Genomic DNA, 24,952 nt, shown 5'->3' with positions numbered 1-24,952 from the left:
ATTGCCTATCATGGATGCGCTATTATTACAACTACAATATAAGATAATGGAAACTAAATCGTTTTCAATTAGTTCGTCACTTCTTTTTAATAATAATATAATGCGGCCCGCATGAAGAATGCGATTAAATAAATAAATCGGCTCACTCAGTTTATTGTTAAATCGGACTAAGTGCCATTTAAAGCTTTGAAATAAGATTGTTCTCAAGAGAATGGCGACGCACGAAATAAATCAGTATAGTTAATTTAATACTAAGCCTTTCGACAAGTGAAAAATCTTATCGGAAATATATATATATATTATTCCTGCGTGTCGTTCTTATTTCAAATCTTCAATTAGTCAAAAATCAAACGTATAACTCGAGCATTATGATTATACTGGTTGTTTTTTTTCATTTTTTTTTCATTTTTTTATGTGTTTTATTATAATTGCAAGATATTGATAAATAAATGTCTCTAAACATTTTTCTGTAGTCGCATATAAAATTTTTCTGTACGCTAATAATAGCTGAGGCTCTTCACTTCGAGCCCCGAGAACATTAAGATTTACTTTTTTTTATTCCCAGTATGGTAGATAAGACTGATACTTAAAAGACGTTTTCCCCATCGTTTTCGCTTTACTCCTATTTAGTTCACAAGGTATTTGGATATGGTTAATAAATATTACAACGTTGCAAAAAGCATCTAAGTTCTTCTTCAATATGAAGCTCTCTTTCCAGATAGATCACATTGACATATTTCGATAATTAAAAAATATGCTGTTACATTAATTTCAGTCCAATACACATTCCCAACCCTGACAAACCGCCGCCGGTTCGGGGGTTTCGATGCATCCAACGAGCCGACCTTCTTGTTATGCATGTAAGTCGTCGAATTAAACGTTAGTAGTAGGCTCGTTAATGCACTCGCTACAGGCAAACGTACATACATACATATTCTATTAATATGATTAAAATTAAAGACTATTAGGGGGGAAGGATGTAGAACTATTACTGTGAGCCAGGCTTAACATCGAGCCACTGAGGCTTTCATCGTCTGGGTAAGATTCTTTCGATGCCTCAGCTATCGCCAGAGCACTGCAATAATTTAAAGAAACAAAAAAATAGTAGATGTAGCTCCATCAATATTCCTCTTGAAAATTATTAAATTTTACGATAGGGTAATCCTACCCTCCAGGAAGTTGGGCACATGACGATTTCGAAACGGCCGCGAAGAAGTGCGCCTGAATGGGAGATAACGGAGTGTAAACACTCGTCATGATGCTCAGTGTGAAAGCGCGCGTAAATGGTATACAATGGGAATCGCGTCGAGTGCACTGCTACTTGTTTTCAATGAATATAATAAAAGGTGTTACACAAATCTCAAATAAAAATTCACCAATGTAACAATATAACAATCTAATAATGTGACAGTGTAATATTGTTTTATTATTACTGGAATTTTTATTACTGAATTTTAATTTCACTGAAATATCGAAACGAATGAGCATACATTTGTATTTACCTATTGATTTTGAAATTTTGCGGTATGCAAACAACAGTTTTAAGTAGATGTTCAATTACTGCCTGGAGGGTCATTAGCTAAAACTAACAATGATAGCGAAAGAAATAGGATAGCATCCTCCTCCATCTAATATAATAGTCGCATTTACTTTGCCAGTTGTTCGAATGAAGAGAATGGATCGGTAGTTACATACCTGAATCCTATTCTTGCACTTTCCTCGTCAAACTGTTGCAACTCGTGTTCCTGCCTTTCGTGGAGTAGACGTATCCGTTCGCTGCGCTCGCGAAGGAATTCCTGAGTTTCGTGTTCCATTTTCTGTTCAAGCAAAGCCCGCCTGACCGAAACTCGGTCTTCTAACTCGCGGCGCTCACGATTCCTCTGCGCCTCGGCTTGCATTTTGTTTTTCGACTGATACGCCATTAAAATTTCTAACTCGTAATGCAACCTCTCCTATGAAACAGAGAAAATAATATTATTTAATTGAAAGTAAGTGTCATACGATAATATTTTTACCTTAAGATTGTGGCATTCGACTTCTTGCGACTCGTCTAAACGTATACTTTGTTTCTGAAGCATTTCGGCGATGCTCTGTTCATACTGATCGCCCAACAGAGCCAGCTTCCTTCTCTGCTCCTCCTTCAATTTCTTAATAACAGCTTTCTGCTCTTCTTTAGGTGTTGTCTGTAATATTTGAGCCTTCAATGCCTTGTATTGTCGCGTCTGTATTTTACACGTCTCTCGGAACTGTTTTCGGATCTGCATTTCTTTTTGCTAAAATAAAAAACACGTTCAATTTTCAGACGTTTAAAAAAAGATGAAAATGCTCACTTTAAGACTCTTCGGTTGCTGTTTAAGTTCCAACGCGTGCTTCTTGCGCAAATCGCGTTCGGCTCTTTGCATGTAATCCTGTTGATTAGAGAGTTCGGTGACGTGTTGCCGATGAACTTGTTCCTCTTTAAGGGCATGCACGGCTCTTTGTTGTCTGTACTCCAGCTCCTGCGTCTTCTCATGGTGCCGCAGCAACATGTTATGTGCTTGTTCCAACTGCTGTTGCCTCTTATTCAATTCCTATGTAGTGCAAAAATATTTAGAAAAAAATAATGAAATAAAAAAAGAGAGAAAATTGTACTTACTTCTCGGAGGAGCTCTTGCTCTAAGCTGTGGAAGATAAGTAATTTTTTTCTACGAAATTTACGAATCTCGAGGTCCAGGTACTCCCTCTGGCCTCTTGCGAGCCGCTGCTCTTCTTGCGCCTCCATTTGTCGTAAATTATCTTTTTGGCTCTGAAGCGTCGCATCCCGTTGCCGTTTCGGCGTTACCTCGTCCTGCGACAATTCCTTTTTCCACCTTTCCTTGTAAACCTGAAGCGAGAATATTCCAAATAATCGGTTCTAAATAGAATTTCAGTGATCATTCTTATCGCCTCTTACTTTGTACTCTTTCTTTTGCTGCGCCTCCAACGCCTTCCTATCCGCTTCCTGCCTGCTTGTTATCTCTTTATGAAGCTTCTTCTCCGCATTTTGGTTTTGCTTAAGCTTACGTTCTAGTTCTTGCAAATGCCTTAACTGGAGTTTCTCCAATTCTTTGCTAAATTGCTGTAGAAGGGTTTCGTATTCCTTGTCTAATAATTGTTTGTGAGACTCCATCTCCATTTTACAGCGTTCTTCCAGTTTCACCTGTTTAAATCGATCGAGTAAATTTGTTTCTCTTCGTTCAGATACTTGTATATCGTGTAGGAATGATGCTTACCAGAGCACCTTGATGTTCCCGCCTCATTCGTTTGTATCCGCTCATCTGTTCATGCATCTCCTCCTGCATGTGTTCCTTTTGTTGTTTAGTTACGATCGACGTCGTCCTAATTGTTGCAAAATTATTGGCACCGTGTTCAAGGAGATTGGCAGTGACGCCGCCTGCCGATATTTTATGTCGATTCCGCACGGATCCCGTTGAATAATCGTTCGCGTCAGCGTTTGGCAGTGGCAGGCTGTTGGTGGAGGAACTTTGAGAGCTCGCGGAAACGCCCATTGAATGGATCGAATGCTCCGAGGTAATTGAATTGCTCTTGCTACTATCACCACCTGTTTGCTCGTCGGGAGTATCTAAAGATTCAAATGAATGTATAAACCAATTTCTCATGAATGCAGGGCAAATAATTAGAGGTGTGCGAGAACTCGAAAATGTTCCAACGTCTTCCGGCACTGTCCCGGCGATTTTCCGTATTTTTCCGACGTTTTTCCCGATCATCGAGTTTTTACCGTCCCGATCATCGAGTTCTTTCACGCCTCTAGAAATAATGATTTCTCTACGAGATTAGCGTACCATCCGCGTCGCCGACTGTACTCTCAGTCTCGCAAGCGTCGATCATTAAGATCTTTTTCATTTTACGATAATTTAAGTTATCCAATTCCCTAACAGCGGCTTTCGTTCTCTGGATTAAGTCAATCAAAACTTGCGGTGAACGAGTTCTAGTGACAAATTGATGCTGTAAAATTGAAAGCCTATAAGAAAACGGCTAAGTAGACTACAGTAAAACTATTTACGCGGAATCTTTGTACGTTACAGCGCTACAAAGTGTTTCAACTGCGGAAATAAAATAGACGTCTGTCTGAAAGACTCACTGATAACAGTTTACCAGAGGTTGGTCTTTCGTTTGGACTTTTGGTTAGACACACTTCGACGAAGTGACGGAAAACGTCTGACCAGTCTGAGGAGTTTAAAGTTGGCGTGTCGTTCTGAGCAATGTGATACAGAGCGCTCATGGCGTTCATATTAAAATACGGTGGTTTCCGTTCCGCTGGAATTAGGTGATGCGAGTTTAATAAATAAGTCGATGCAATTCTCAATCACATGCGTATTTATAATAAATTTGCATACCTAATTCGATGCATGTTATCCCCAGAGACCATACATCTACTTTCCCATCGTATTGTCCTTCGTCCATAGCTAATATCACTTCCGGTGCCATCCAGTACGGTGTGCCAACGAAGCTATTTGCTGGACACTTTATGCTCGCGGAACCGAAATCTGCCAATTTCACTGTGCCATTTTCAGTAAGTAAAATATTCCCCGCTTTCACATCCCTGTGAATTCTCCCGAGGGAGTGAAGATAGTGCAAACCGCGGAGCACACCCTCGCAAATAGCAGCTATTTCGTCTTCTTTTAATGGTCTTTTGTGAACTTCGATGATGTCCGATGCAGAGCCAAGGCAATATTCCATTACCAGCTGGAATTTGCCATCGAGAAATTAAGAAATGAAACACATGGTGAACGGGGGTCACTTAAAAGCAGGAAAAGTATGTACCCAGGCAGTGTGGTCCCTGAGATAACAGCCCTTATACTCTATCGTATTGGGATGGTTAAGTTGCCTAAGGAATCGAATCTCTTTCAAGATATCCTGCCATTTCTCAACGGTCTGCTTGCCCAAATAGGACATTTTCTTAATGGCAACAATTTCTTTGGTAACCAGACATCGTGCATAATAAACAGCCCCAAAACTGCCATGCCCGATCTCGCGCAGATCCTCAAATATCTTCTCCGGATCATTTTTCTCGAACAGTTCAGCGATCTCTGGGTCCTTAAGGCTACCAGGCCTCGGAACAGCTGGCATAGTAAATGTGTTAATAATTAAATGCCCAGGTCCCCCTATCTCAGACACCTTTAGACGTCCACTCGCCTTTCGATCCTCTACCCTAAATCTTATAGTCTCGCTTAATCCTCTGTCAGTCCATTCCAAAACTTAACATTCTATCTGCGAAAAAATACAGATTGCGAACGTTAGTTCAAAACTGAAACCCAGATTTAATTATTTCTTCGAACTTAATTTCTGTCCGATAGATTAGAAGATGCAAGTCTCTCGATAAAAACAACAAACAGAAATGAGCACTTGGAAAATATTGGTCTTTCTAAGAAACGTTTTCTCGTGTAATTAAAACGTGCAACTGACATTTATACGAAATACACCACCCGACCCATCGGAGAAATTGGTCAGACTTAAATAAATATCGTATGTTTTCGAGCGGGACAAACCGCAGAGGAAGATCGAAGCGAGCGTTATCAGCGGCACGTAGAACTTGTTCAAACCGACTTGGGCCCGAAGATGAGGAAATACGAAGAGGTATAAAGGCGATGAGACTCGTCATTTGGCAAGTCTCGGAAGAAGGCGATCGAGTGAAATTCAGAGGAGGCAGTAGTAGAAATGCGGGCGTAAGGAGGGTTGGGTCTCTGACTCGAAGCAATCGCGTCAGATTGGCCCCGCAAATGCGGTAGAGGGACATCGTCGGCGTAGTCAAAAACGCTGGCCGTGTTTGGATCACGCGTACGACGTCGTTGTCCGACCGATCGGGTTCAACGACGAGAATTTGTTCGGCGACGAAGAGGAAAAAAATGATATTCACCTCCAAAATGGCGTAGGAGCGGGCACGGAGGCATGCGCGCAGCTCCGAGCACTCTCGGCTCAGGCGGAGCACCTCTTTTTCCTGAACCTGCCCGATCCTTCGGGCATATTAGAATCCGGTCGACGATGATCTCTCGTAGCGCGAACACGCACGCACCGCACCTCGGACAGGTACACGCCTCGTACGTGTCACGCACGTAGTTACGCACACACGCGCGAGACGCGACGATCCGCGGTAACGCAACAATACGGCACCCACCGTCCGTCGTCGTCGTCGTCGCCGCACGGCCGGATACACGAGAATTCGCTAAACTTTTTTCACGCCTTTTCGCTTGGCCTGGGTGTACGGGTGTACTCTACAGCGCTACTACACAGCAGTCGAGCAGCCGAGTTCTTCTCTTCGTCGCATTGGCGCTCTGCGCCGGTCAACTACTAAACTAGTGCGGGTACTTACGGATGGCTTATCGATAAGTCAGAGCATGATGGGCCCAACTTTGATGATTCCGGGTATTAAACAATTAATAGCGAAAACTAATCTTATCGGTTCTATTGTTTTCAAGCAGGATAAAAGGATGACACATCTTTGACTGGTAACTAGATACGCAATTATCAGAGATATCATTTGTCTCAGATTATATTGCGTAAATGTTGTAAGTCTCATCACTTAGGATTCTCTTTATTTAGTAGTATTTATTAATTGTAGCCTTTTACAATATAGTTGTCTGCACACACTCTATATGTATAATTTATGTTGCTCTCTCTCCCTTTTCACCTTTTCATTCTCTTAGCTCATCTTTCACCCCGTTCTCTTTTCCCCTTCTACACTTTCACACATACTAACACTTTGTGTTTCATTCATCCATGTTTTACATTCCTCCAACATTTATTTTATATTCTATAATTAAATAATTTATTCTGAACTGAATCTTCCTCTTACTATTATGCTAACGTAAATTCAACTTTATATACATTCCTTATATACAATTACTTAATTTATAAAAATGGTATAAAAATTCATTTTCTTCATATGTATGACAGAATTAGCATTTCTATTGCACCTGTAGTGAAATTCTTCTTCACTAAATGCATTTTGTTAACACAGAAGGATTTCTGCTATTTCTAAATGTCAGTGATGTCTAAATGAAGTAATAATTAATTTTACATAAATTATGTACTTTCTAAGTTCTCCATTAACGATGTCAGGAATGTGTTTCCATTTATTAGCTTCGTAGTACAAACAACAAACTCTACATTCACTGAAAGTAGAAGTTCCACATAAAATACGCTATAGACAATAGTATTAATTAGTTATCTAATAATCAGAAATATTACTTACTATCTTCTTGTTGGGATAAGAACCTCAGTGCAGAAATTTCTGCGAATGTACATCCACCGATGAAGAATACCATTACTAATTTCGGTGGCTCGGAATTAGAATCTTCGCTACTGATAGAATTCCCTAAAAGTTCAGTTTGCAAATGAATTATTATAATTAGAACAAATTTTATAGAGTTTTGCGAGAACCCAAGATGTCATGTCCGGACGAGAATTATTCTTGGAACCGGGATCAAAATCTTTCTCACGATTGGGACGGGTTCTCGCAGCTCTAATACGTTTCATGCATTATCTTACTTCTCGCGGACGATGGAACATTAGGCGAAGTACTGCTAATAGTAGAACCCGGTAGCAAGCCCATAACATCGTTTAAGCCCTGCCACCCATTTGGTTGTACAAGCTGCTCAGCAAGTCGAACGCTCAACGGCGCGTAAATAGAATGTACATAACTAATATCCTTCGGTGTAATTTCGCTCTCATCTTCAACGGTGAGCCTCAAAGCTTTTCGTAAAACTGCATATTGGCGCGCAGACTGTTGCTGCTTTAACAACCCAGCCTTCTCTAAATTTAATATAGTTGGTAGATTATGGTAACCATAAGTATGTATTATTTCCCTTTTATAGTAATCTAATAGTTTTGGTTTAAGTCCGGAATTTGTTAAAGACTGGATACAAAGAAGTCGTAGGACTTTTAACAACGGCTGCTGCTGGGCTATCATGTCTTCGATAAAGGAGTTCGATTTGTCTGTATCCATGCAGTTTAATAACTCTTGCTCAACTTGTAAGGATTCGAGGAAGCTACTCGAATCCGTTACTTCCTTTATCATCTCTGCTATCGTCGTGTCTGAAAAATAAAAATAAATCCACAGTATAGCATTAATTATAATTTTGATTGATATATATTAAGTACTGACGTTTGGCTAGCGATTGTTTCGTAGCCAGCATGTGTGGTAACCGAGCTACGAATTGCTTAATCTCTTGCACACTCTTATCCCCATGCCTTTCGTCAAATTGCGACGAAATAAGCCTAGCCTTTTTACTAAGGACAAGTCCTACCCCATTAAAGTTCTTATCTCTGCAATTAAAGAACCTCTATAGAGTCATATAATCACAGATTAAAATAGAGATGTACCTGATTTCCGCAAATAATTCTTCTCCGGAATTTAATATGATTTGTTCCTTCTCATTAAGAGACATCGTAGTCGGGGAGTCTTGGGAGTCATGAAATTTTTTCGCTGGCAGTTGCACTGTATCTAAAATCATTAAACTTTTAGAAATATTTATTAAATGAAGTAAGATAGATTAGAGAACGGGACACTCAACTGTATTTTATACCAAAAATTTCATCTATCAATCCTTCGTAAGTTAACTGCGTAACTAAAGGCGAGAGTAAATCAACGCAACGGTCTATTAATAATAAATGTTCTATAGTAGACGCTTGAGAAGACGTTGCTTTATTGTCCTCTTCTTCTCTACTCAATTTCTCTAATAATTCCCAGACCTTGCTAGCGGCAGGGCCCCTGCCCGTGACCTTAGGAATCTTCCCATATAATTTCTGCAACCCGAGAATTGCCTGAGCAACTTGATAAAGGCAAGTGGGATCGTTTTCCAAATGGAATTCTTTGAACGACGCGCTAAGTTCCATTGAAAGGAGATCGTTATCGAAAGGAAATAGATCGCATTTGAACTCTTCTATTAGCGTGAAACTGCCGAAAACGCCTCTGTTTTGAAGTTTCTTTTGGCAGAGGAGACTCTTTCTTGGTACAAAGAATAAATGAAATTCTTTACGTGGTCTTTTCCCCTCTTCCCTATAAATTAATGTCAGTTTAATAATGAAGCTTTAATGAAGCTTTCCATTTTTCACGTACCCGTGAACGTTTTCAGCTATTAAGTCCATGAGACCTAACTGTGGTCTAGTTATGAATATTATATTAACGATATTTGGCGGTATCGTTAAGCTACCACCGCAGAGACGGTACATTTTGACCACATCGTGTTCCTCGAGTAAATTATATTTCGCTACGAGACCAATCGGTCCTTCAAGAGATTGGTCCCATATGATCGCCTATTGAATCATTTAAAAAATTGCTTATTAACTCGAAAGAAATGGATATTTAATTATTAAAGTCCGCTGTGGATCTTTGTGCAAAATAAAACACTTGTAAGATCGATGTAGAAAATTAAATGTAAATAAAAATTCAAAGAACCATAAGATGTGTTTTTGATATTTTCTCTGTATTTGAATAATAAATGAATAGTTTTATATAATATCTGCAGTCCATTCATTATAATGAACATAGAGGAGGTTATACGGTTGATACCTTCTTCCCATCGCATTTTTCAAGCAAGCAAAGCAATTCCTTCCTTGCTTGTTCTTGAAGGATTCCCACGTTCAAACGCCCCGTCGATAAATGTGACGATGACATGTCTTTAATTTTATAATTCTTTTCTTTAATAATAATTATACACCTGTCACTTCATGGATCTCTCCACAGCGCCTCCATCCACAGACCCCCCACTACTCTTCCTAAAATCCATGCCATGCCACCTATGCTAAAACCCCACGAAGCTCTCAATCTATATAAATCCACGGTTGCCGGTTACCGAGAAAGGGCCGTACCCCTACCATCCCCTTCTACTTCTAGCAAATTGGCTCGATTCTCCTCTGGCGAACCTCTGGCGAACCTCCACCATGACCTCCACAGGGGAAAAGGACGCGTCACGCTGTTTCCGTTTCCACTATCGCTTCAATCGCTTGTAGGTTGTCACGTGACCGCGTTTGATTGTGAGTCACATGGTGTCTGTGCTTATTCCAGCTTGTTCTTATAATTTACAATGTTTACAATCATGATCAGTTTCGATCGTTTCTCTGTAAAGTCAAAGTCTTTCAAAGTAATGAAACGCATAGAACGGGGGAATAATGTTTATAAAGAAAACTGTCAGTTATGAGTATTTAAATTAATTATAATGGAAGATCAGGATATTTTATCATCAAAATCGTATAAACGTGCTGAAGCAAACTTGAAGAATAAATTAAAAACAGATATTCTGAACCATGTTCCCCATTATTTAATACCCGGGTTCAATTTGCACAATAATTTTTCTGTCGACAATTCCGATTTAGAAAATGTTATCGAACAGTATCAGGAATATCCTTATCATTGTGATCTACCAAAACCGTTATTACCTCCTGCCCGATTACCCAGAATTGGTAAACTTATTAATTAATAAATTAAAATCCGTACATAAGATGAATTTAATTGTTGTCCTAATAAATTTTGTAGTGTTAAGTGAAGAAGATCCTGCGTTAGAATTAATTACCCTTAAAAACCAGGTGAAAAGTGATATAGATAGATTGAAGAAATATTATGTCACCCATCAAAAAGGTAATCATGACAATGAAGTTATTGGAATCTTAGTAATTACAAATCACTAATGATTTTTGTAGAATTGGAGTTCATACGGAAAAATGATGTAAAATGGAAGAAAAATAAAAATGCACTGACTACAAAGCTACCTAGATATATATCAGACTTAGCAGAACTTATTGAAAAGGACCCAGACCCTTATTTCGAAGGAGTAAATTAACATTTATATAATTTTTAATACAGTATTAAAATTTTATTAATTACAGGTCTACAATTGGTACTATACCGGTGGGTCCGTAGATTGTTTACAATTAAATAATAAGAATATTTTACTTTTTCCATTCATGGGAGAATTAGGTACTTATAATACTCTCCTTCATATCTTCATGGTATTAAATTTCTTTCTTTATAGTAAGTGCCCCCCTGGTTGCTGCAGAAAACTATTTATGGAAGCCTCTATTAAATCAATCCGCTAAATGCGAACTTGATGGAAGTTTATACGAATTAAAGCACAATTTAACTACCGATAGGTGTAGGTATTAGGGGTTTAGGGAGCTGGTTGGGAGTATGACTTCCAAAATGAATTAAATAAAATCTGTTATTCCTTAGGCATGGTTCTAGGCAGATATAAATGGAATTGCAATTTTTATATCTTATCCGAACACGACAATAAGTGTAATCTAACTGAAATACATAAGCAGCCATCGAAAATCCCTTACATCAGCGGAGATTTAAATCCCACTAACGTGAATCATTACTGCTTAGCAAATGTCGAAAGACGTGTTACACTGTGGGACGTAACTAAGATGTAAATACTTATTTTTTAACTGTATTAAATTTTGAATTATACGACATTTAATTTGTATAATTTTTATAATTCTGCAGGAAACACATTAGTCGTTATACTGTATCACAAAACACAGTGTTCGATGACCCATGGACTAGTATTAAGTATCAGTCCGCAGATACCGATGTACTTTTATTCGTTGACAGATGCTGCCTGCACTATCTCGACACTAGAGTAAAAATATTATATGTACATTTATAATTGAATGAGTTTTAGTTATTGTTTAACGGATTATGTGTTGCAGGCTCCATTCGATCTTCCGGTATTGACGATGTGCCCGAAAGAGCATTTAGAAAAATGTGAGAAGCTTTCATTAGACCTCCCCAGTAGAAATAATTATTGTAGATACATAGGGACTAACCATAGCGTTTTAATGTGTGATAATCGTTCCCCCAAACAATGCGTTCAACAAAAATGGACCCACCAATTCAAACAGCCTCTTATTATGGGTTGTACAATAAATAGGTAAAAGAAGACATATTTAGCTACCGAATCGATGATACAGCAATATGATTACATAGGATTCATTTATTAGGGAAGACAAAGAGTTTGTCGTTTTATCAAGTCAAGTTAATAGAGAGACCACAATAATACTTAATACTTGGACAACTGACGAAACTTCGCACTCATATCATTTTCCGTATACCCCCCACGACATTAATACCACATTACACGAATCTCAGATGCAAGGAATGAGTTTGAATTCCTGTTTAAGGGACAGATTCCGCTTGTCTAATATTGGCTCTGCTCTTATTAAAAATAACGAGGATATATACTTATTTCGACAGAATTCAATTGGTATGTTAAGATCAATTTGTTGATTATAATTAATTTACAGTATGATTGTGTATATTTTAGGGGATATTTATTATCAATGTATATCGCATGAGGGCCCATTAGACAGGTATTCGTCGATTAATACTAGATCTTATTGTATATTAAGTTCCTGGGAAAATGCAGCATCTGTACAGACCGAAGCTCTCGTGCCTCTTGCAGTGTCGAACAAAACGAATATGGAACACATCCTTGAAGGTAAATGAAGTTAAGTGAGTCGAGAAAAAGCTTAGAAACTAATTATTATACATTTTTAATAGTATTTACAAACAGTGAGTTGAAATACACTAAATGCATTTCGAACGATTCGTATGAACCAAGTTGGAAACAGTCTATCGAGAAATTAAGTACTTACATGGATATATTAGCGCCAGAGCTTTTGGGGATATGGGAGATTTCTGAGGACGTCCCATTGCCTCTGACGACTGCGCCTCATCAGAAAGTCTTAAGCTGGTTGGAATCTGCAGATACGAAAGCACCTGTTTTATCCCAAGAAGATCAAGAAAATATATCGACTCCGATTAATACGCAAGAATTAATCAGCGTATCTCAAGAAATAGATATAACTTATTTAGACGACAGCAATGCACTGCAGGACCTGTTACCCAAAGTGAAAACCGTCCGAAAGAAATCTCGGAAGAATCGAAAATAAATTTTATGACAAACATTTTTTTCAAATAAAATTATGAGACGATTTACTTCGACCTGTGAATTACTTGTTTATTTATATCAAAAATTACACAATAATTACACAGTATCACGAACGTAATTTACAATTTATTGTATTTTACAATTATCGTGTCTCATTCTAATGCTTTAGCGGTTCCAGTTAAAGGATGGTTTCCATTTAGACGTAAGCACTTTACTACTTTCTTGTTTAGCTTTAGTTTCTTCCTCTTCTTGCTGCATCTAGGGATTCAATGAACATTAGATATTACCTTAGAGATATTTAAAAGGACTTACCAAAAATTTTCGTTGGTTCTCTTTAAACACTTCCAATGGATTGTCAAACTGCCTGTAATAATTAAGAACTTCCCGGACGTCTTCCACATTTGTTGCTAGTATAGCTACGAAAAGGCGAGATACATTAACGAAATATTGTTTATATTAAAAAGAAGAAATTTTGGAATTGGACATACTTTTAAGGAATGCAGCTAGATCATATAACGTCGTGTCATCGTTATCACCGGTCCATTGCGGTAGCCGCAGAGTGTTCTCCGGATGGAATTTTGTACTCTTTTCGTTCCAATCAACTACTATCACCTGGTAAGATATTTCAAAATGAGTATACAAAAATTTCTAAATTCATTTGAATGAAAATACAATATAACAGTAAAAATACATGCTTTACTAAGATCACGGTTGAGCGCGTCTAAATCTTTAACGTGATGACCATCCACGAAGCGCGTTGTATCCCTTACTAGTCTGTACATAATGTATCCGTTAGGATCCAGGATATCCAAGATAGGAAAAACTGTCTAAGTTATTATTAAAAAGAGATCATTTAAAAAATGTTATAAATGATAATTAGTTTTCAATTATTATAAGGTTTTGTTTATTTGACTGACTCACCATTCCCTGCTCCGCTGTGTATACCACAATTTCAAACTGTGGAGGAGCTATGGCTTCGAGGAATTGGTCTATGCCAGGTCGTTTTTTAAACCTCCATCCAGTTTCATACTATAGGAAAATAATGACTGATAGTATATATATTAAATATAAAATAGAAGGAAGAATATAAATTAAATTTAGATATAGACATCTAGGAAAATGTAATACGTACTGTCCAATCAGGGTGCACTAGTACGTCCGTTAGTTCTAGTACCAAAGTGTAAGGCGGTTGAATATAAGGGTATTTGAGTGGGTCTGGAAGCAGTTTCGTTCTACTTGGTTCTTGCACCATCTACAAAGCACATTGAATAGAAAATTCCACATTGAATGGTATATTGTTTTTAAGTTTCGATTGTATTTTATTATACCTTTTTGTAATAGTTCAATTCCCTCCTGATGAGTTTATATATTCTCTCGTAAAATGGTAGATTTGAAAATTCATCGTTGATAATATTCCCTTGTTCGTCATATCTTGGTCTTGTTAAATCATATATAAAATAGGACATTCCAACAGTAAGTGATACTCCCAAAAGTGCAAAACCAAGTTTAAGACGGTTCTTGGCTCTTTCACGTTTCTCATGTTCCTCAGCTTCTTCCCTTGCTTCTTCATCTAGTTTCTTATTATCTAATCCATCTTGTGTCAAAGATTGTACAGTACCGCCGGTCGATTGAATGTTCGTTAAGCTACCTGTTATTTTCGGTCTGTGCGCTGTAAAGGCAGAATCAACAATTAATGGATATGGTCCCGTATAAAAAATCTTTTAATAGTAAAAAATTTAATAAGTTAACAAAAGCTTCCTTTTTTATTAATACGCGTTAATTGACATATTTTTATAACAAACATTGCGTGTGTAGTGGACATTCCGGCCTTTCTTAGGGTTATAATTCATGAATTTCATTACCTTCAGTGTTGTAATAATGTCTTTGCACGGCTTGAACAACTGATCTCCGAGCAATTGGTAGCCGGAGCGCTGTATGTAAGGTTGCTGTGTTTGCATTGCATATTTTGTATAAATGCCGTAGACTTATTATCGAAAATGCCATCACTTTAAACAGGAACAGACCACGAGCTCTTTGGCATACAGTATATAGTGGATATAATACATATAGTGGAATCAATCAGAAATTTAAAAGCGCACGCGCTAGTGTCGTCACATCGCCATATCGGCCATATCATTACCAAATCTACCAAATGTTGAACGGGTGCTAAAATAGGTCTGCATAACGTGGGACCAATTAAGTACCGCCAGTTCTAATAAGGTTTTATTTATTTAAAACGCTCATAACATCTCACGTCGACGTGTATCAACGATGATACACAACGTGACACAGCTATGTTACAATATCTGCTGGCTGGTGGAAACTAATTTGAAGAAATAGAAATTTATATGTTTGTATTGTAAATATTAATCTTTTTATTGTTTTTATGTATTCAGCAGAAATGATGAAGCAACATGGAAGAGCATGTGTGTGTATTTCTTCAATCCTAAGCTTATTTTTCCTAACGATACCCTCATATATTCGAGAAAATAAGTTCGGGGTCTAATAATGCCCTCATATTCTAGAAAATAAGTCCGGCACTAAGGATGTTATCAATAACTTCGTAATACGCTTGTGTCTTGTGTGAAGCAGTGTAGGAGAGACAAGGATTATGTAGTCTATTCTTGTTCAGAATTTCTCAGCTTCTCCAGCACTTCTCCAGATGAGATTTCGGTTCGAATTTATAGTTGTTTTTCGCACTTGGCACTCCACAAGTGCGTTCCACCGTTCCGCGTTCCTCCCTGAGGTGGATCTAAGTCACGAAGTAATAACAGTATAAGAGAGAAGAAATCTTTCGCCAATGATCGATGAATGATCGTTTCCTAATTAGAGCGATTGCGTTCAAGAAGATGAATCTGAACGAAAGCTGAAGTGCAATCATTCTGCAACGATTTAAAATTTTATAATTGTCTTTAATTTTATTGTTTATTAACTGGCCAATGGGAATTTGAAATTGGCTCACGTCATACCCAACCTGACCTGACCTCACCTGACCTGTCCCTAAATAATACTTTCTACACCGAACCACCTTATTGTTGCACTACTTCGCGGATAAAATGTGCGTCCAAGGCTGTGTCATTATATGTTAGTGATGTGGAACTACGATAGTAGAAATATGACGAGAACAAATTTGTTAATTAATGTGTTATTCCTATTTATTGCGATAATAATTAATGAAATACCCGAGTGTTTCTCGGCGTTATCGGACAAACGGCTGTGTTATGATCCGAACTGTTCCGGTAATTGAAGCCATACTATATCTTCAATATGTATCCATTTTATATTATTTTTAAATGCTGATTGAACATTCTTAATTATATGTACGCCGCAGAGCCCGTCTCGCTAGCAAGAACCTCGATTAAATACATGCCGAATGAGCCAGGCCTGTTGCCGTTCGACGTAAACGTAATAGTGAAAGTTTACAGTAAAGAAGCTGGCAACAGGACTGATTTGTGGGGTGTAGAGGTAAATTTTATTAACGACAATTCGACTACTTCAGTCTTAAGCATTTGATATATTTAAACTTCCCGAACAGAGATTCTACTTATAAGTTTTTTTAAATATTTATTGCAGATTAATGGTAAACACGGATATGTACCAAAAGAGTTTTTGAAAGAATATAAGATTTTACATAAAAAATTGCTGTATGAAGTGTCCACTGATTCTTTACCTAGCAAGAAACTTTCATCTGGAGGTGTAAAGGAAATTCATGCATCACGTGAACAAAATGATAATTTAGATCTAAAACCCACAGAAAAACTGCCACAGACTAAAGTGGACGCCACTCCGCCTTACGAAGTTATAGACGGAACCACGGTTCATTTAGACCATAAAGAGCCTCCTGTACAGCCAGCTTTTGTAAAAGAAGTTATACAAGCAACAGTAGTGCCAAATGGAAATGCAATTAATGATTCAGCAATTAATGCCACTGAGTCAAATATTTTTAGAGACAATATCGAAGTATCTGAAGAATCTGTAAAAACAGAGGAAGAGACTGTGAAAACAAAGGAAGAAACTGTGAAAAAAGAGGAAGAGGCTCTTAAAGTCAATGTTACAGACTTTGTAACTACTTCTGAAGAGATATTAGACACTACAGTACTAAGTAGTGACACAAAATCAGATAAAGAAACATCTGATTCCATATTATCTCAAATTAAAGAGGAAAATATCCAAATTAAAGTTAATGTAACATCAACTCTATCGAGTGACACAAAAGACGATACAGCAGATTCTGATAAGGGTAAAGTAGTAGATTTTACAACTTCGAACATTCCAGATGCTGAATTAATAGTTCCAAGTACAAAAAATGTCGAAAATGATACAAATGCATCTGAAAAAATAGAAACTGCTACAGAACTCGATACAACAGAGGCTAAAGAAAATGTAACAATTAATGCACAGGCCGAGCATTTAGAAAGTATCACAAAATTAGAATCAGAGCAATCCGAACGAGATGTACCAAAAATAAGTGGCATTGCCTCGTCATTGAACATAAGTGCAATTCTTGATAATGTAGAGTACGATGTAAAGATTGAAGAAAATAAGAAGGTAGAAGTCATTGATACTAGCATTCCACAGACAATTACAGCTGATGATGGTAAAGAAACAGTGAATGCAGAAAATAAAACTCAGTTAGATGAGAAGGGCATCATTTCGGGCAAAGAGATCGACGTTAAGTCGGATGTACAGACTGTAAAAACTACAGATGAGATTAAAATAGATGATAAAACCGTGAGTATTGAAACGACAGATAAAGAAACATCTGATTCCACATTATCTCAAATTAAAGAGGAAGATACCCAAATTACAGTTGACGTAAAAGAAGATACAGCAGACTCTGATAAGGTTGAAGTAGTAGATTTTACAATTTTGAAAATTCCAGATGCTGAATTAATAGTTCCAAGTACAAAAAATGTCGAAAATGATACAAATGCATCTGAAAAAATAGAAACTGCTACAGAACTCGATACAACAGAGGCTAAAGAAAATGTAACAATTAATGCACAGGCCGAGCATTTAGAAAGTATCACAAAATTAGAATCAGAGCAATCCGAACGAGATGTACCAAAAATAAGTGGCATTGCCTCGTCATTGAACATAAGTGCAATTCTTGATAATGTAGAGTACGATGTAAAGATTGAAGAAAATAAGAAGGTAGAAGTCATTGATACTAGCATTCCACAGACAATTACAGCTGATGATGGTAAAGAAACAGTGAATGCAGAAAATAAAACTCAGTTAGATGAGAAGGGCATCATTTCGGGCAAAGAGATCGACGTTAAGTCGGATGTACAGACTGTAAAAACTACAGATGAGATTAAAATAGATGATAAAACCGTGAGTATTGAAACGACAGATAAAGAAACATCTGATTCCACATTATCTCAAATTAAAGAGGAAGATACCCAAATTACAGTTGACGTAAAAGAAGATACAGCAGACTCTGATAAGGTTGAAGTAGTAGATTTTACAATTTTGAAAATTCCAGATGCTGAATTAATAGTTCCAAATACAAAAAATCTTGAAAATGATACAAATGCATCTGAAAAAATAGAAACTGCTACAGAACTCGATACAACAGAGGCTAAAGAAAATGTAACAATTAATGCACAGGTCGAGCATTTAGAAAGTATCACGAAATTAGAATCAGAACAAATCGAATCAGCAGAAATCGAGAAAAGCAAAGAAGAAGATCTTAAGAAATATGGTGATGCTATATCGCCTCTATTTCTTGAATCAAATATAATAAATGAACCAATTACATCTTCGGAAGATATTAGAGCACGTTTAGATACAGATACTCAGTCCGATTTACAAGTATTAGATAAGCAAAATGCAAGTGAAATTTCAGATATCGAGGACATAAAAGAAGAGACACCCATTCCCTACGAATCGAGTATCGAAAGCATTTTATCCGTAAAAGAAAAAGGTACTAATCATGAATTTTATCATTGTACTTCAAAATTAATGTCGATTTTTGTGGATTTCAGATTTTTCTGATGTTTGCACAGCAGAAGATGTTAAATGTTCTATGGAAGACATACAAAGCGATTTTACACATCAGGTAAGTATTAATTATTTTTTAAATAATGCAGCTGCAAATTAAGTCACGAATTCTTTTAAAACTGTTTACGAATTAAGGAACTAGTTACTGAAGACAATGCTCTGATGGCTGGGATACAAATTGAGAGCAATTATTGGATGATGCTAATGTATTTAACTATTACCGCTGTCGCTACACTTATGTTTTCCTTAGGGTATTATTGTATCGAGGTAATAATCGAAGAAGAAACATATTCTCGAGTAACAAAACATATTTCAGTAGTTTTATTAATTTTATATTTTTCATAGAACATGAGAAGAGATAGGCAACTCATCGCTAGAGTCAACAAGCTTGAGAAAGATCTACTTATCTCAGAAGCGGAATGTGCAATGTCGAACGAAAATTTAAAGTCTACAAAAGAAAAGGTACTTGGAAACGTGTTTCTTCTTACACATGTATTTTTTATTAATGAACTTGTGCTATAATGAAGTAAATTGCAGTTAAGTCGCATGGAAGATGAATCATTTGGTTCTGACGAGATGGTACTTTCGTTAAGGGCCGAATTAGAAGCCTCACAGGTAAGATACAATTTTATAAACAGTCGATGAAATATTACCTATTATAATTTGATAGAATGTGAAGATGGAGTTGGAGGATCAAGTAGCGATGTTAGAAAAGGACTTGGAAAGTGCTACTGAGGCAGGATTGGAATTAGAGAGGATGTTGAGAGAAGTTCTTTCTACAAACGATGATGTTAATCCCTTAGCTCAGTCTGTAGAGGATTTGCAAGCTAGATTGAATGCTCAACAGGCTGCGAACGAATCTTTGACGAATGCTCTTAACTTGAAGACTCAAGAGGTATTTTCCTCGTCCACGATAATTATTAAACTTGAGATATCGCGACGTTTCTATAAGTTTTATTGATATTACTCTTATCTATATTTTTCAGAACGACTCTTTAAAAGCAGAGCTTGTCTCTGCCAGGAAGAACTACGAAGAGCTTGAAATTGAATTCACTCGCCTCAGGGAAGACTTAAAACTCGAAACGAATCTTAAAAACAGTATCGAACGAACGTTGACTGAGAAGATGCAACGATTAGAAATGCAAATTAAGGAAGTGAGTATTAAAAATGACGTACAAATGAACCATCAAGCTTCCTGTGTTCATTTTTACAGATTTCTACCGAGAAAGCAGTCCTGCAGAAAGAATTGAAGACTAAAAAGGCAGAGGCAACGGACCTGGCAGAAGTCATTAACCGTCTGAATTCTAATAATTTGGATTTGAACAAATTATACGATGTGTCGCATGTTAAGGCAGAGGCAACGGCGTTGTTGGAGGAGAGAAATGAATTGAAAGTGCGACTAGCAGAGATCGAAGGAGCTCACAATTTATTAGAAGGTACGTTCATAAATATTCTTTATAACTTCGTAATTTAAAATGTTAAAAATACTTTTTAAACGTGTAGAACACGTGAAGATGGTTAAAGAGGAGATGGCTATTTTAAGCGAACAATACAAACTGGCGGAGAAGGAGAAGAAGGATGCTGAAACACGATTAGAAGTTTTGACGAACTTCTTCGAGGAGAAAGAAGCCCAACGGCAAAAGTAATTTAATATAAAATTTAATGAAAAGGACAACATTTTTTTATATTATTATTACAGGGAGGAAGCTATTTGGTTGCAACAGCAGGGTGAAGTTGTATCCACTGTAGAACGAATACAGATAATGCAAACAGAAATACAAAATTATAAGTAAGGGTTTAATATTTTTGAGACTCCAAATGAAGATAAAAACCTTTTGTATTTATTCCTTTTTTAATTAATTTTATTCGTTTTCAGACAACAAATAGAAATGCTGAAACGGGAAATAATGGACCAAGAAAGAGAATACAAGAGTCAGATATCTCTTCTTGAAACGAAGGCCCATGAGCAATGGGTACGATTATCTTTTTTTTTACTATTTTCATACATAATTAATTTGTAGTAATATTGATGTTAATTAAATTACTTTAGGTGGTAGCTCGACAAGTGGAACGCCGTTTAGAAGAGTCCAAAGTGGAAGCAGGACAGCTGCGTAATCGCCTTACGTTAATAGAGAAGAATATTAACGACGTAGACTCCGAAGCTAAATTACATCGTAAGTATAATCAAACAATCTGTTTTTATTTTCGAATTTTAGCTGTATTTCACTAAGTAATTACAAACTGTACATAAACGTAGATTTCATTGTAGTATCTCTTAGAATTATTAGAAATCCTAGGCTAATTTAATCACCGAGATGAAACGATGAGAGAAACTTAGGCCCGTTTACCACCGGCGCCGCAGGATCTAATGTAGAATACAAAACTTCATTTTCAAACAGGATTGGAAGCGAACGGTGAGACGACAACGTCGCCACCGTTATTCATAGGAGCAGAATCCTCCAATTCTTCTATGATGTTTTCCGGCTCCTCAAACGTTCCTCCTCCACCACCTTCCTACTTGCATTCTCTGTTCCCTCCGTATTTGCCACCCCCATTACCGAATTCTTCGGGGGTACCTCCGTACGATGTCAGCCAGCGACCACCACCGCTGGGTGGCCGGTTATCCTCGCCACCACCGATGCCTCTTCACCCACCATCTATTTCCAACAGGTACGACCGCGCCGGTTCCCCGCCGCCAATGTCCCCCCATTTACTTCCACCTTTTAATCACAGATCCCCGCCGCCTTCGTTTGGTAACGATATCCCTCCACCTCCCCCCGGGTCCATATTACCGCCACCGCCCCTTGGAGCGCCGCACTCGTGGAGTGAAGACTCGTTGCCGCCTCCACGCAATCCTGGTTTCCATCCGGCGCAACAACGGGTTCGAAATCACAAAGGTTTGTGCATAATAAAAACAGAGAACCGCAAGGGAACTACGTGGCACGTGCAATTCGAATTTTTCTTCTTTTCCATATTCAGAGATCTCAACTTTTTCGTTTTTTATCACTATTATTTTGTCCTCTCTTTTTTTGTTGTGCATGCAAAAGGACGCAAGCGATTCTCAAAAGTGAGACAGTTTTGGAGCACTATGGAGGGGAACAAATAAATATATGTATCAGGTTGAATGCTTCGAGGATTTCGTTCACTAGCTTCGCAGTTTGATTTTTGTTGTGCAACTTTAGTATCATTCGTGTCTTCTTTCATGGCTTGTCTTTTTCACACTGCTTGTTTCATGCTATCTGTTAGTTAGAACCGTTCAATCGGCTATCAGTCATTTACAGACAATTTTCGTTTGCCAGGTTCCTTGCATTCTTCGAGAGAGTCACTGGACAAGTTACACCACAACAGTAAAGTCTAAGTTTCTTATTTTGTTATAAATATACTGTTTAGGAGTTACTCTAATCGAGTAACAAGCAAGTGAAGCAACATGCATTGATCGATAGGAGCATTTACGAATTGGTGAGATACAGAAAGAAGAAAGGTAGTTACGATAAATTACATCTGCCGTTCACTGTTGTGGATTGTAAATAAATTTGATTACTAGGGGTGTAGAGCAGATTGTAAAAACCGTTTCTTTATATAGTTCTATGTACTTGTCTTCGTTCGACACTGAAACACTTCTTCTTTCAAACGGGGAATAAAATTGTAATATGAATCTAGATTAAACTGCGACTGTTATATAAGGTTTTAAAGAAGATTGAAATAAATTGTAATTTATTATTACTCGCAACTTCTTGTAATTCGCCTTGAAGAGAAATTACCAGGGAAATTGAAAATTATATATTTATTACCCACTTAGCTTTCTTTTTACATTTTACAAACAACATAGCTGGCCACATCGATGTATCTTACAGTATTCACAAATTGAAAAGAAAGGAATGCAATGGAAAGTATTAATCTACAGCTAAACGGTCGTGATGTATAAAAAAATTCTTTGCTCGTCGATTATTTTATATCACAACGGACACGAATGGTGAACTACAAACGTTTGCGTGGAGGAAAATAATGGTTATGCTTTTTATGCTAGAAATACGACAAAAAATATAAAGAAGAATATAAGGACCGCGAATATTTTTATCATCAACCACCTGTTGTTCGTTACTGATTGGAAATATCTCAGGATCTCTGCGTGTGCCGCTTCCACGTTCAGCTCGGTGTCTTCAATGTTGCTGTCTATCCTGGAAATTCGTTAAATGTTCGTAAGAAATCTTAAGTAGAAAACTAATCAACAGACTTATTTCGTCCAAGAAGCTGCAATCTACTGATCAACTCAGTTGGATTTTTACCTTTCCACCATTTCTTCTTGTTCCTTAACCATGTGCGCTAATTGTTGGAAAATTCCGCCAAGTTCGACGATAGTGGATTCTATATTCTGCATTGTTTCCGCTCTGGATTGTATGTATGCATCCTAACATTGACAGATTTTTTAGTTTCTTAGAAGTATTTTTATTATCATCATTATTATTATTATTATTTTATTATTAAAATCCATTTGAAAGGGTCAATTTTCCGAATTGGCGAATCGCGCGTACGGGAAGAAAGAAATGGAAGGCAATACGGAGTTAACGTCTCATGTTTGACAATGAGTTTTGAAAGATTAAAACCGGAATTAGAGAATCTATAGTCCTGATTCGAAAGCGAAAGATCGCTCCCTATGATTTGGGTAATAATCGATTAACGGCCCTCCTCTTCACCTACAGAAATCTTCTAGTTAACGTTATTTGCATTTCTTTTTCCCAGTTAACTCTCAGATATTCCTGATGTACTGAAGAGTTATCTAAAGAAGTTAACAGTAGAGTACGTTGTGCGAAGAAATCAGCTGTAAACCGAAATACAAAGTTTCCTGTGGAAAATTTGTAGATAAGATCCGCAGTTCGCCAGTTACGTCAGCGAATAGAAATATAATTTAGATTTCATGTGGATCCCATCATACAAATCAACCCTTCCAAGTGAATTTCCCGCGCATTCGTACAGTTTACATCGTTCTGTAACTGGGCAATTATTTTGTATCTTCATTATGACCTTACAGTGTCATCTTGTATAGCTTGCTGTATCATCAGCTGCCCCATCGCTGGCTCCAGGTCGATCGCCACAGAACCTGGGGAGTCCTGTTCTTGGAGCAACAAGGAACCCTGCTTCCCAGTAACACTGGGAGGTAGCATAGTCGATAAGGAACCCTGACTGAACTGTTGCCTTCTGCTTTGTTCTTCCTTCATGTTCTGTAGATTTTCGAGAGAAGCGTTATTCGATTTGATGATGCCATCTTTCTCTTCTTACGCACCTCTGATCTGACTTCAAGTACACTTTTAAAATGGTTCGACATGTTCGCTAATTTCGATTGTAGGGCCATAACGATTGAAGATGAATGCGAAGCCATGTGGTTGCTCTGTGATGCATACACCTGCCTCTGCTTTTTACTAAGTTCCTGCAACTTCCCTATCTGATGGTTCAGACTCTTCAAGTCTGTTTTAATGATATTAGTCAGCTCTTCGATCTCTACTTGTCTGTCGTTGAATATGGACTTTCGTTTAGCCACTGAAATAATTAAGGAAATCCTTAAATTGATTCCAAAAGTATCCTGAGTAAAGAGATCTTGCTGGGATCTTACACAGAGCAAGTTTCTCCAGTTTTGTGTAAGTGCTCGCTATGTTTTTCCCGATGCTTTTAGCGATCATCATGAAATTCGAATAACCCTGTAATTGCCGTGTGCGACGAGGATTCTGCGAGATCGTGGTGCGAGCCATGGTCCTACTCTGCATCGTCCTGATCGCGTTCACGAACTCGTTGGTCCTGTCGCGCGACGTCATCGTCGCTGCCGCGGTATCCGGTTGCTTTTTATCGTTCTCGATTAAATCGCAGCCCTCACTCTCATGATTATAACGCTGACTCGTCGTGACACTGCCCTGCCAGTGACTGTTTGAGGTTCCGATCACGAGATCATGGTCTACCTCGTAACCGACGTGCCGTCTACGTGCTGGCATCGCATTCTCAATTTATTTTACGTAGAACGCGATTTA

General features: G+C 37.7%; 6 protein-coding genes across 16 annotated transcripts; 2 read left to right on the top strand and 4 right to left on the bottom strand.

Moving 5' to 3' along the window:
- Nucleotides 1-682: 682 nt before the first annotated feature.
- Nucleotides 683-6,336, bottom strand: Tao (Serine/threonine-protein kinase Tao). Of its 2 annotated transcripts, none has more exons than XM_018021622.2 (12): nucleotides 5,897-6,336; nucleotides 4,804-5,250; nucleotides 4,377-4,725; nucleotides 4,121-4,296; nucleotides 3,822-3,984; nucleotides 3,252-3,601; nucleotides 2,933-3,178; nucleotides 2,636-2,863; nucleotides 2,331-2,570; nucleotides 2,016-2,273; nucleotides 1,696-1,952; nucleotides 683-1,075 (listed from the first exon to the last, which is right to left on the bottom strand). In XM_018021622.2, the coding sequence occupies exons 2-12, from the start codon at nucleotides 5,107-5,109 to the stop codon at nucleotides 955-957; spliced, it is 2,694 nt and encodes an 897-aa protein (XP_017877111.1). In that variant the 5' UTR covers nucleotides 5,110-5,250; nucleotides 5,897-6,336; the 3' UTR covers nucleotides 683-954. The 2 variants fall into 2 exon arrangements, with proteins under 2 accessions (XP_017877111.1, XP_017877113.1); XM_018021624.2 differs by having other exon boundaries at nucleotides 4,804-5,246.
- A 223-nt stretch (nucleotides 6,337-6,559) lies between these two features.
- Nucleotides 6,560-9,836, bottom strand: car (vacuolar protein sorting-associated protein 33A). Its single transcript, XM_018021512.2, has 8 exons — nucleotides 9,551-9,836; nucleotides 9,098-9,294; nucleotides 8,553-9,037; nucleotides 8,362-8,482; nucleotides 8,144-8,304; nucleotides 7,528-8,073; nucleotides 7,232-7,354; nucleotides 6,560-7,151 (listed from the first exon to the last, which is right to left on the bottom strand). Exons 1-8 carry the CDS (start codon nucleotides 9,653-9,655, stop codon nucleotides 7,063-7,065), a joined length of 1,827 nt encoding a protein of 608 aa, XP_017877001.1. The 5' UTR covers nucleotides 9,656-9,836; the 3' UTR covers nucleotides 6,560-7,062.
- A 99-nt stretch (nucleotides 9,837-9,935) lies between these two features.
- On the top strand, nucleotides 9,936-12,990 carry TAF1C-like (TATA box-binding protein-associated factor RNA polymerase I subunit C-like). Of its 4 annotated transcripts, none has more exons than XM_018021627.2 (12): nucleotides 9,936-10,440; nucleotides 10,514-10,615; nucleotides 10,678-10,808; nucleotides 10,864-10,954; nucleotides 11,010-11,129; nucleotides 11,207-11,405; nucleotides 11,483-11,618; nucleotides 11,689-11,909; nucleotides 11,980-12,242; nucleotides 12,388-12,476; nucleotides 12,539-12,550; nucleotides 12,647-12,790. In XM_018021627.2, the coding sequence occupies exons 1-12, from the start codon at nucleotides 10,197-10,199 to the stop codon at nucleotides 12,698-12,700; spliced, it is 1,662 nt and encodes a 553-aa protein (XP_017877116.1). In that variant the 5' UTR covers nucleotides 9,936-10,196; the 3' UTR covers nucleotides 12,701-12,790. The 4 variants fall into 4 exon arrangements, with proteins under 4 accessions (XP_017877116.1, XP_017877115.1, XP_026667872.1 ...); XM_018021626.2 differs by having other exon boundaries at nucleotides 9,938-10,440; nucleotides 12,303-12,476; nucleotides 12,647-12,990; XM_026812071.1 differs by having other exon boundaries at nucleotides 9,938-10,440; nucleotides 12,160-12,242; nucleotides 12,303-12,476; nucleotides 12,539-12,990.
- A 35-nt stretch (nucleotides 12,991-13,025) lies between these two features.
- On the bottom strand, nucleotides 13,026-15,104 carry LOC108623246 (mitochondrial import inner membrane translocase subunit TIM50-C). Its single transcript, XM_018021628.2, has 8 exons — nucleotides 14,792-15,104; nucleotides 14,258-14,598; nucleotides 14,062-14,181; nucleotides 13,851-13,958; nucleotides 13,625-13,756; nucleotides 13,418-13,541; nucleotides 13,242-13,345; nucleotides 13,026-13,187 (listed from the first exon to the last, which is right to left on the bottom strand). The coding sequence occupies exons 1-8, from the start codon at nucleotides 14,931-14,933 to the stop codon at nucleotides 13,095-13,097; spliced, it is 1,164 nt and encodes a 387-aa protein (XP_017877117.1). The 5' UTR covers nucleotides 14,934-15,104; the 3' UTR covers nucleotides 13,026-13,094.
- An 801-nt stretch (nucleotides 15,105-15,905) lies between these two features.
- Nucleotides 15,906-22,658, top strand: Tango1 (transport and golgi organization 1). Of its 7 annotated transcripts, none has more exons than XM_026812067.1 (17): nucleotides 15,907-16,168; nucleotides 16,261-16,394; nucleotides 16,503-18,858; nucleotides 18,920-18,993; nucleotides 19,071-19,202; nucleotides 19,281-19,397; nucleotides 19,473-19,550; nucleotides 19,606-19,830; nucleotides 19,922-20,089; nucleotides 20,149-20,371; nucleotides 20,439-20,577; nucleotides 20,635-20,724; nucleotides 20,812-20,908; nucleotides 20,986-21,109; nucleotides 21,335-21,832; nucleotides 21,983-22,054; nucleotides 22,235-22,658. In XM_026812067.1, the coding sequence occupies exons 1-16, from the start codon at nucleotides 16,012-16,014 to the stop codon at nucleotides 22,039-22,041; spliced, it is 4,671 nt and encodes a 1,556-aa protein (XP_026667868.1). In that variant the 5' UTR covers nucleotides 15,907-16,011; the 3' UTR covers nucleotides 22,042-22,054; nucleotides 22,235-22,658. The 7 variants fall into 7 exon arrangements, with proteins under 7 accessions (XP_026667867.1, XP_026667868.1, XP_026667870.1 ...); XM_026812068.1 differs by lacking the exon at nucleotides 21,983-22,054 and having other exon boundaries at nucleotides 15,911-16,168; nucleotides 21,335-21,605; nucleotides 21,669-21,832; XM_026812066.1 differs by having other exon boundaries at nucleotides 15,906-16,168; nucleotides 21,983-22,658.
- A 46-nt stretch (nucleotides 22,659-22,704) lies between these two features.
- On the bottom strand, nucleotides 22,705-24,916 carry Syx5 (syntaxin 5). The gene is made up of 5 exons (XM_018021612.1): nucleotides 24,544-24,916; nucleotides 24,217-24,470; nucleotides 23,963-24,154; nucleotides 23,222-23,343; nucleotides 22,705-23,113 (listed from the first exon to the last, which is right to left on the bottom strand). Exons 1-5 carry the CDS (start codon nucleotides 24,914-24,916, stop codon nucleotides 22,954-22,956), a joined length of 1,101 nt encoding a protein of 366 aa, XP_017877101.1. The 3' UTR covers nucleotides 22,705-22,953.
- Nucleotides 24,917-24,952: the final 36 nt, after the last annotated feature.

This window comes from Ceratina calcarata, unplaced genomic scaffold (assembly GCF_001652005.2).
Source record: "Ceratina calcarata isolate Rehan_Ccalc_2016 unplaced genomic scaffold, ASM165200v1 scaffold255.2, whole genome shotgun sequence".
Classification (NCBI taxonomy): domain Eukaryota; kingdom Metazoa; phylum Arthropoda; class Insecta; order Hymenoptera; family Apidae; genus Ceratina; species Ceratina calcarata.
Note: the sequence above shows the minus strand (reverse complement) of the source record. Positions and strands in the feature narration are given on the sequence as shown.

What these genes read in the sequence shown, in the direction of transcription:
- Tao (XM_018021622.2), bottom strand. Translation starts at nt 5,109, where the DNA reads ATGCCAGCTGTTCCGAGGCCTGGTAGCCTTAAGGACCCAGAGATCGCT. An exon ending in AGCAAGAGCTCCTCCGAGAA is followed by an intron (nt 2,571 to 2,635) that starts GTAAGTACAATT and finishes TGCACTACATAG; the next exon opens with GAATTGAATAAGAGGCAACA. An exon ending in AGCAACCGAAGAGTCTTAAA is followed by an intron (nt 2,274 to 2,330) that starts GTGAGCATTTTC and finishes TTTTTATTTTAG; the next exon opens with CAAAAAGAAATGCAGATCCG.
- car (XM_018021512.2), bottom strand. Translation starts at nt 9,655, where the DNA reads ATGTCATCGTCACATTTATCGACGGGGCGTTTGAACGTGGGAATCCTT. An exon ending in AATTTTTGGTATAAAATACA is followed by an intron (nt 8,483 to 8,552) that starts GTTGAGTGTCCC and finishes TAATGATTTTAG; the next exon opens with ATACAGTGCAACTGCCAGCG. An exon ending in TGTTCCATCGTCCGCGAGAA is followed by an intron (nt 7,355 to 7,527) that starts GTAAGATAATGC and finishes CTGAACTTTTAG; the next exon opens with GGAATTCTATCAGTAGCGAA.
- TAF1C-like (XM_018021625.2), top strand. Translation starts at nt 10,197, where the DNA reads ATGGAAGATCAGGATATTTTATCATCAAAATCGTATAAACGTGCTGAA. An exon ending in TTATGTCACCCATCAAAAAG is followed by an intron (nt 10,616 to 10,677) that starts GTAATCATGACA and finishes TGATTTTTGTAG; the next exon opens with AATTGGAGTTCATACGGAAA. An exon ending in ATTTCGACAGAATTCAATTG is followed by an intron (nt 12,243 to 12,302) that starts GTATGTTAAGAT and finishes TGTATATTTTAG; the next exon opens with GGGATATTTATTATCAATGT.
- LOC108623246 (XM_018021628.2), bottom strand. Translation starts at nt 14,933, where the DNA reads ATGGCATTTTCGATAATAAGTCTACGGCATTTATACAAAATATGCAAT. An exon ending in TCTAGCTGCATTCCTTAAAA is followed by an intron (nt 13,346 to 13,417) that starts GTATGTCCAATT and finishes GCCTTTTCGTAG; the next exon opens with CTATACTAGCAACAAATGTG. An exon ending in AGAACCAACGAAAATTTTTG is followed by an intron (nt 13,188 to 13,241) that starts GTAAGTCCTTTT and finishes TTGAATCCCTAG; the next exon opens with ATGCAGCAAGAAGAGGAAGA.
- Tango1 (XM_026812066.1), top strand. Translation starts at nt 16,012, where the DNA reads ATGTTAGTGATGTGGAACTACGATAGTAGAAATATGACGAGAACAAAT. An exon ending in TTATGATCCGAACTGTTCCG is followed by an intron (nt 16,169 to 16,260) that starts GTAATTGAAGCC and finishes TGTACGCCGCAG; the next exon opens with AGCCCGTCTCGCTAGCAAGA. An exon ending in CTGATTTGTGGGGTGTAGAG is followed by an intron (nt 16,395 to 16,502) that starts GTAAATTTTATT and finishes TATTTATTGCAG; the next exon opens with ATTAATGGTAAACACGGATA.
- Syx5 (XM_018021612.1), bottom strand. Translation starts at nt 24,916, where the DNA reads ATGCCAGCACGTAGACGGCACGTCGGTTACGAGGTAGACCATGATCTC. An exon ending in ACTGGAGAAACTTGCTCTGT is followed by an intron (nt 24,471 to 24,543) that starts GTAAGATCCCAG and finishes TAATTATTTCAG; the next exon opens with TGGCTAAACGAAAGTCCATA. An exon ending in AAGCTATACAAGATGACACT is followed by an intron (nt 23,344 to 23,962) that starts GTAAGGTCATAA and finishes TGTCAATGTTAG; the next exon opens with GATGCATACATACAATCCAG.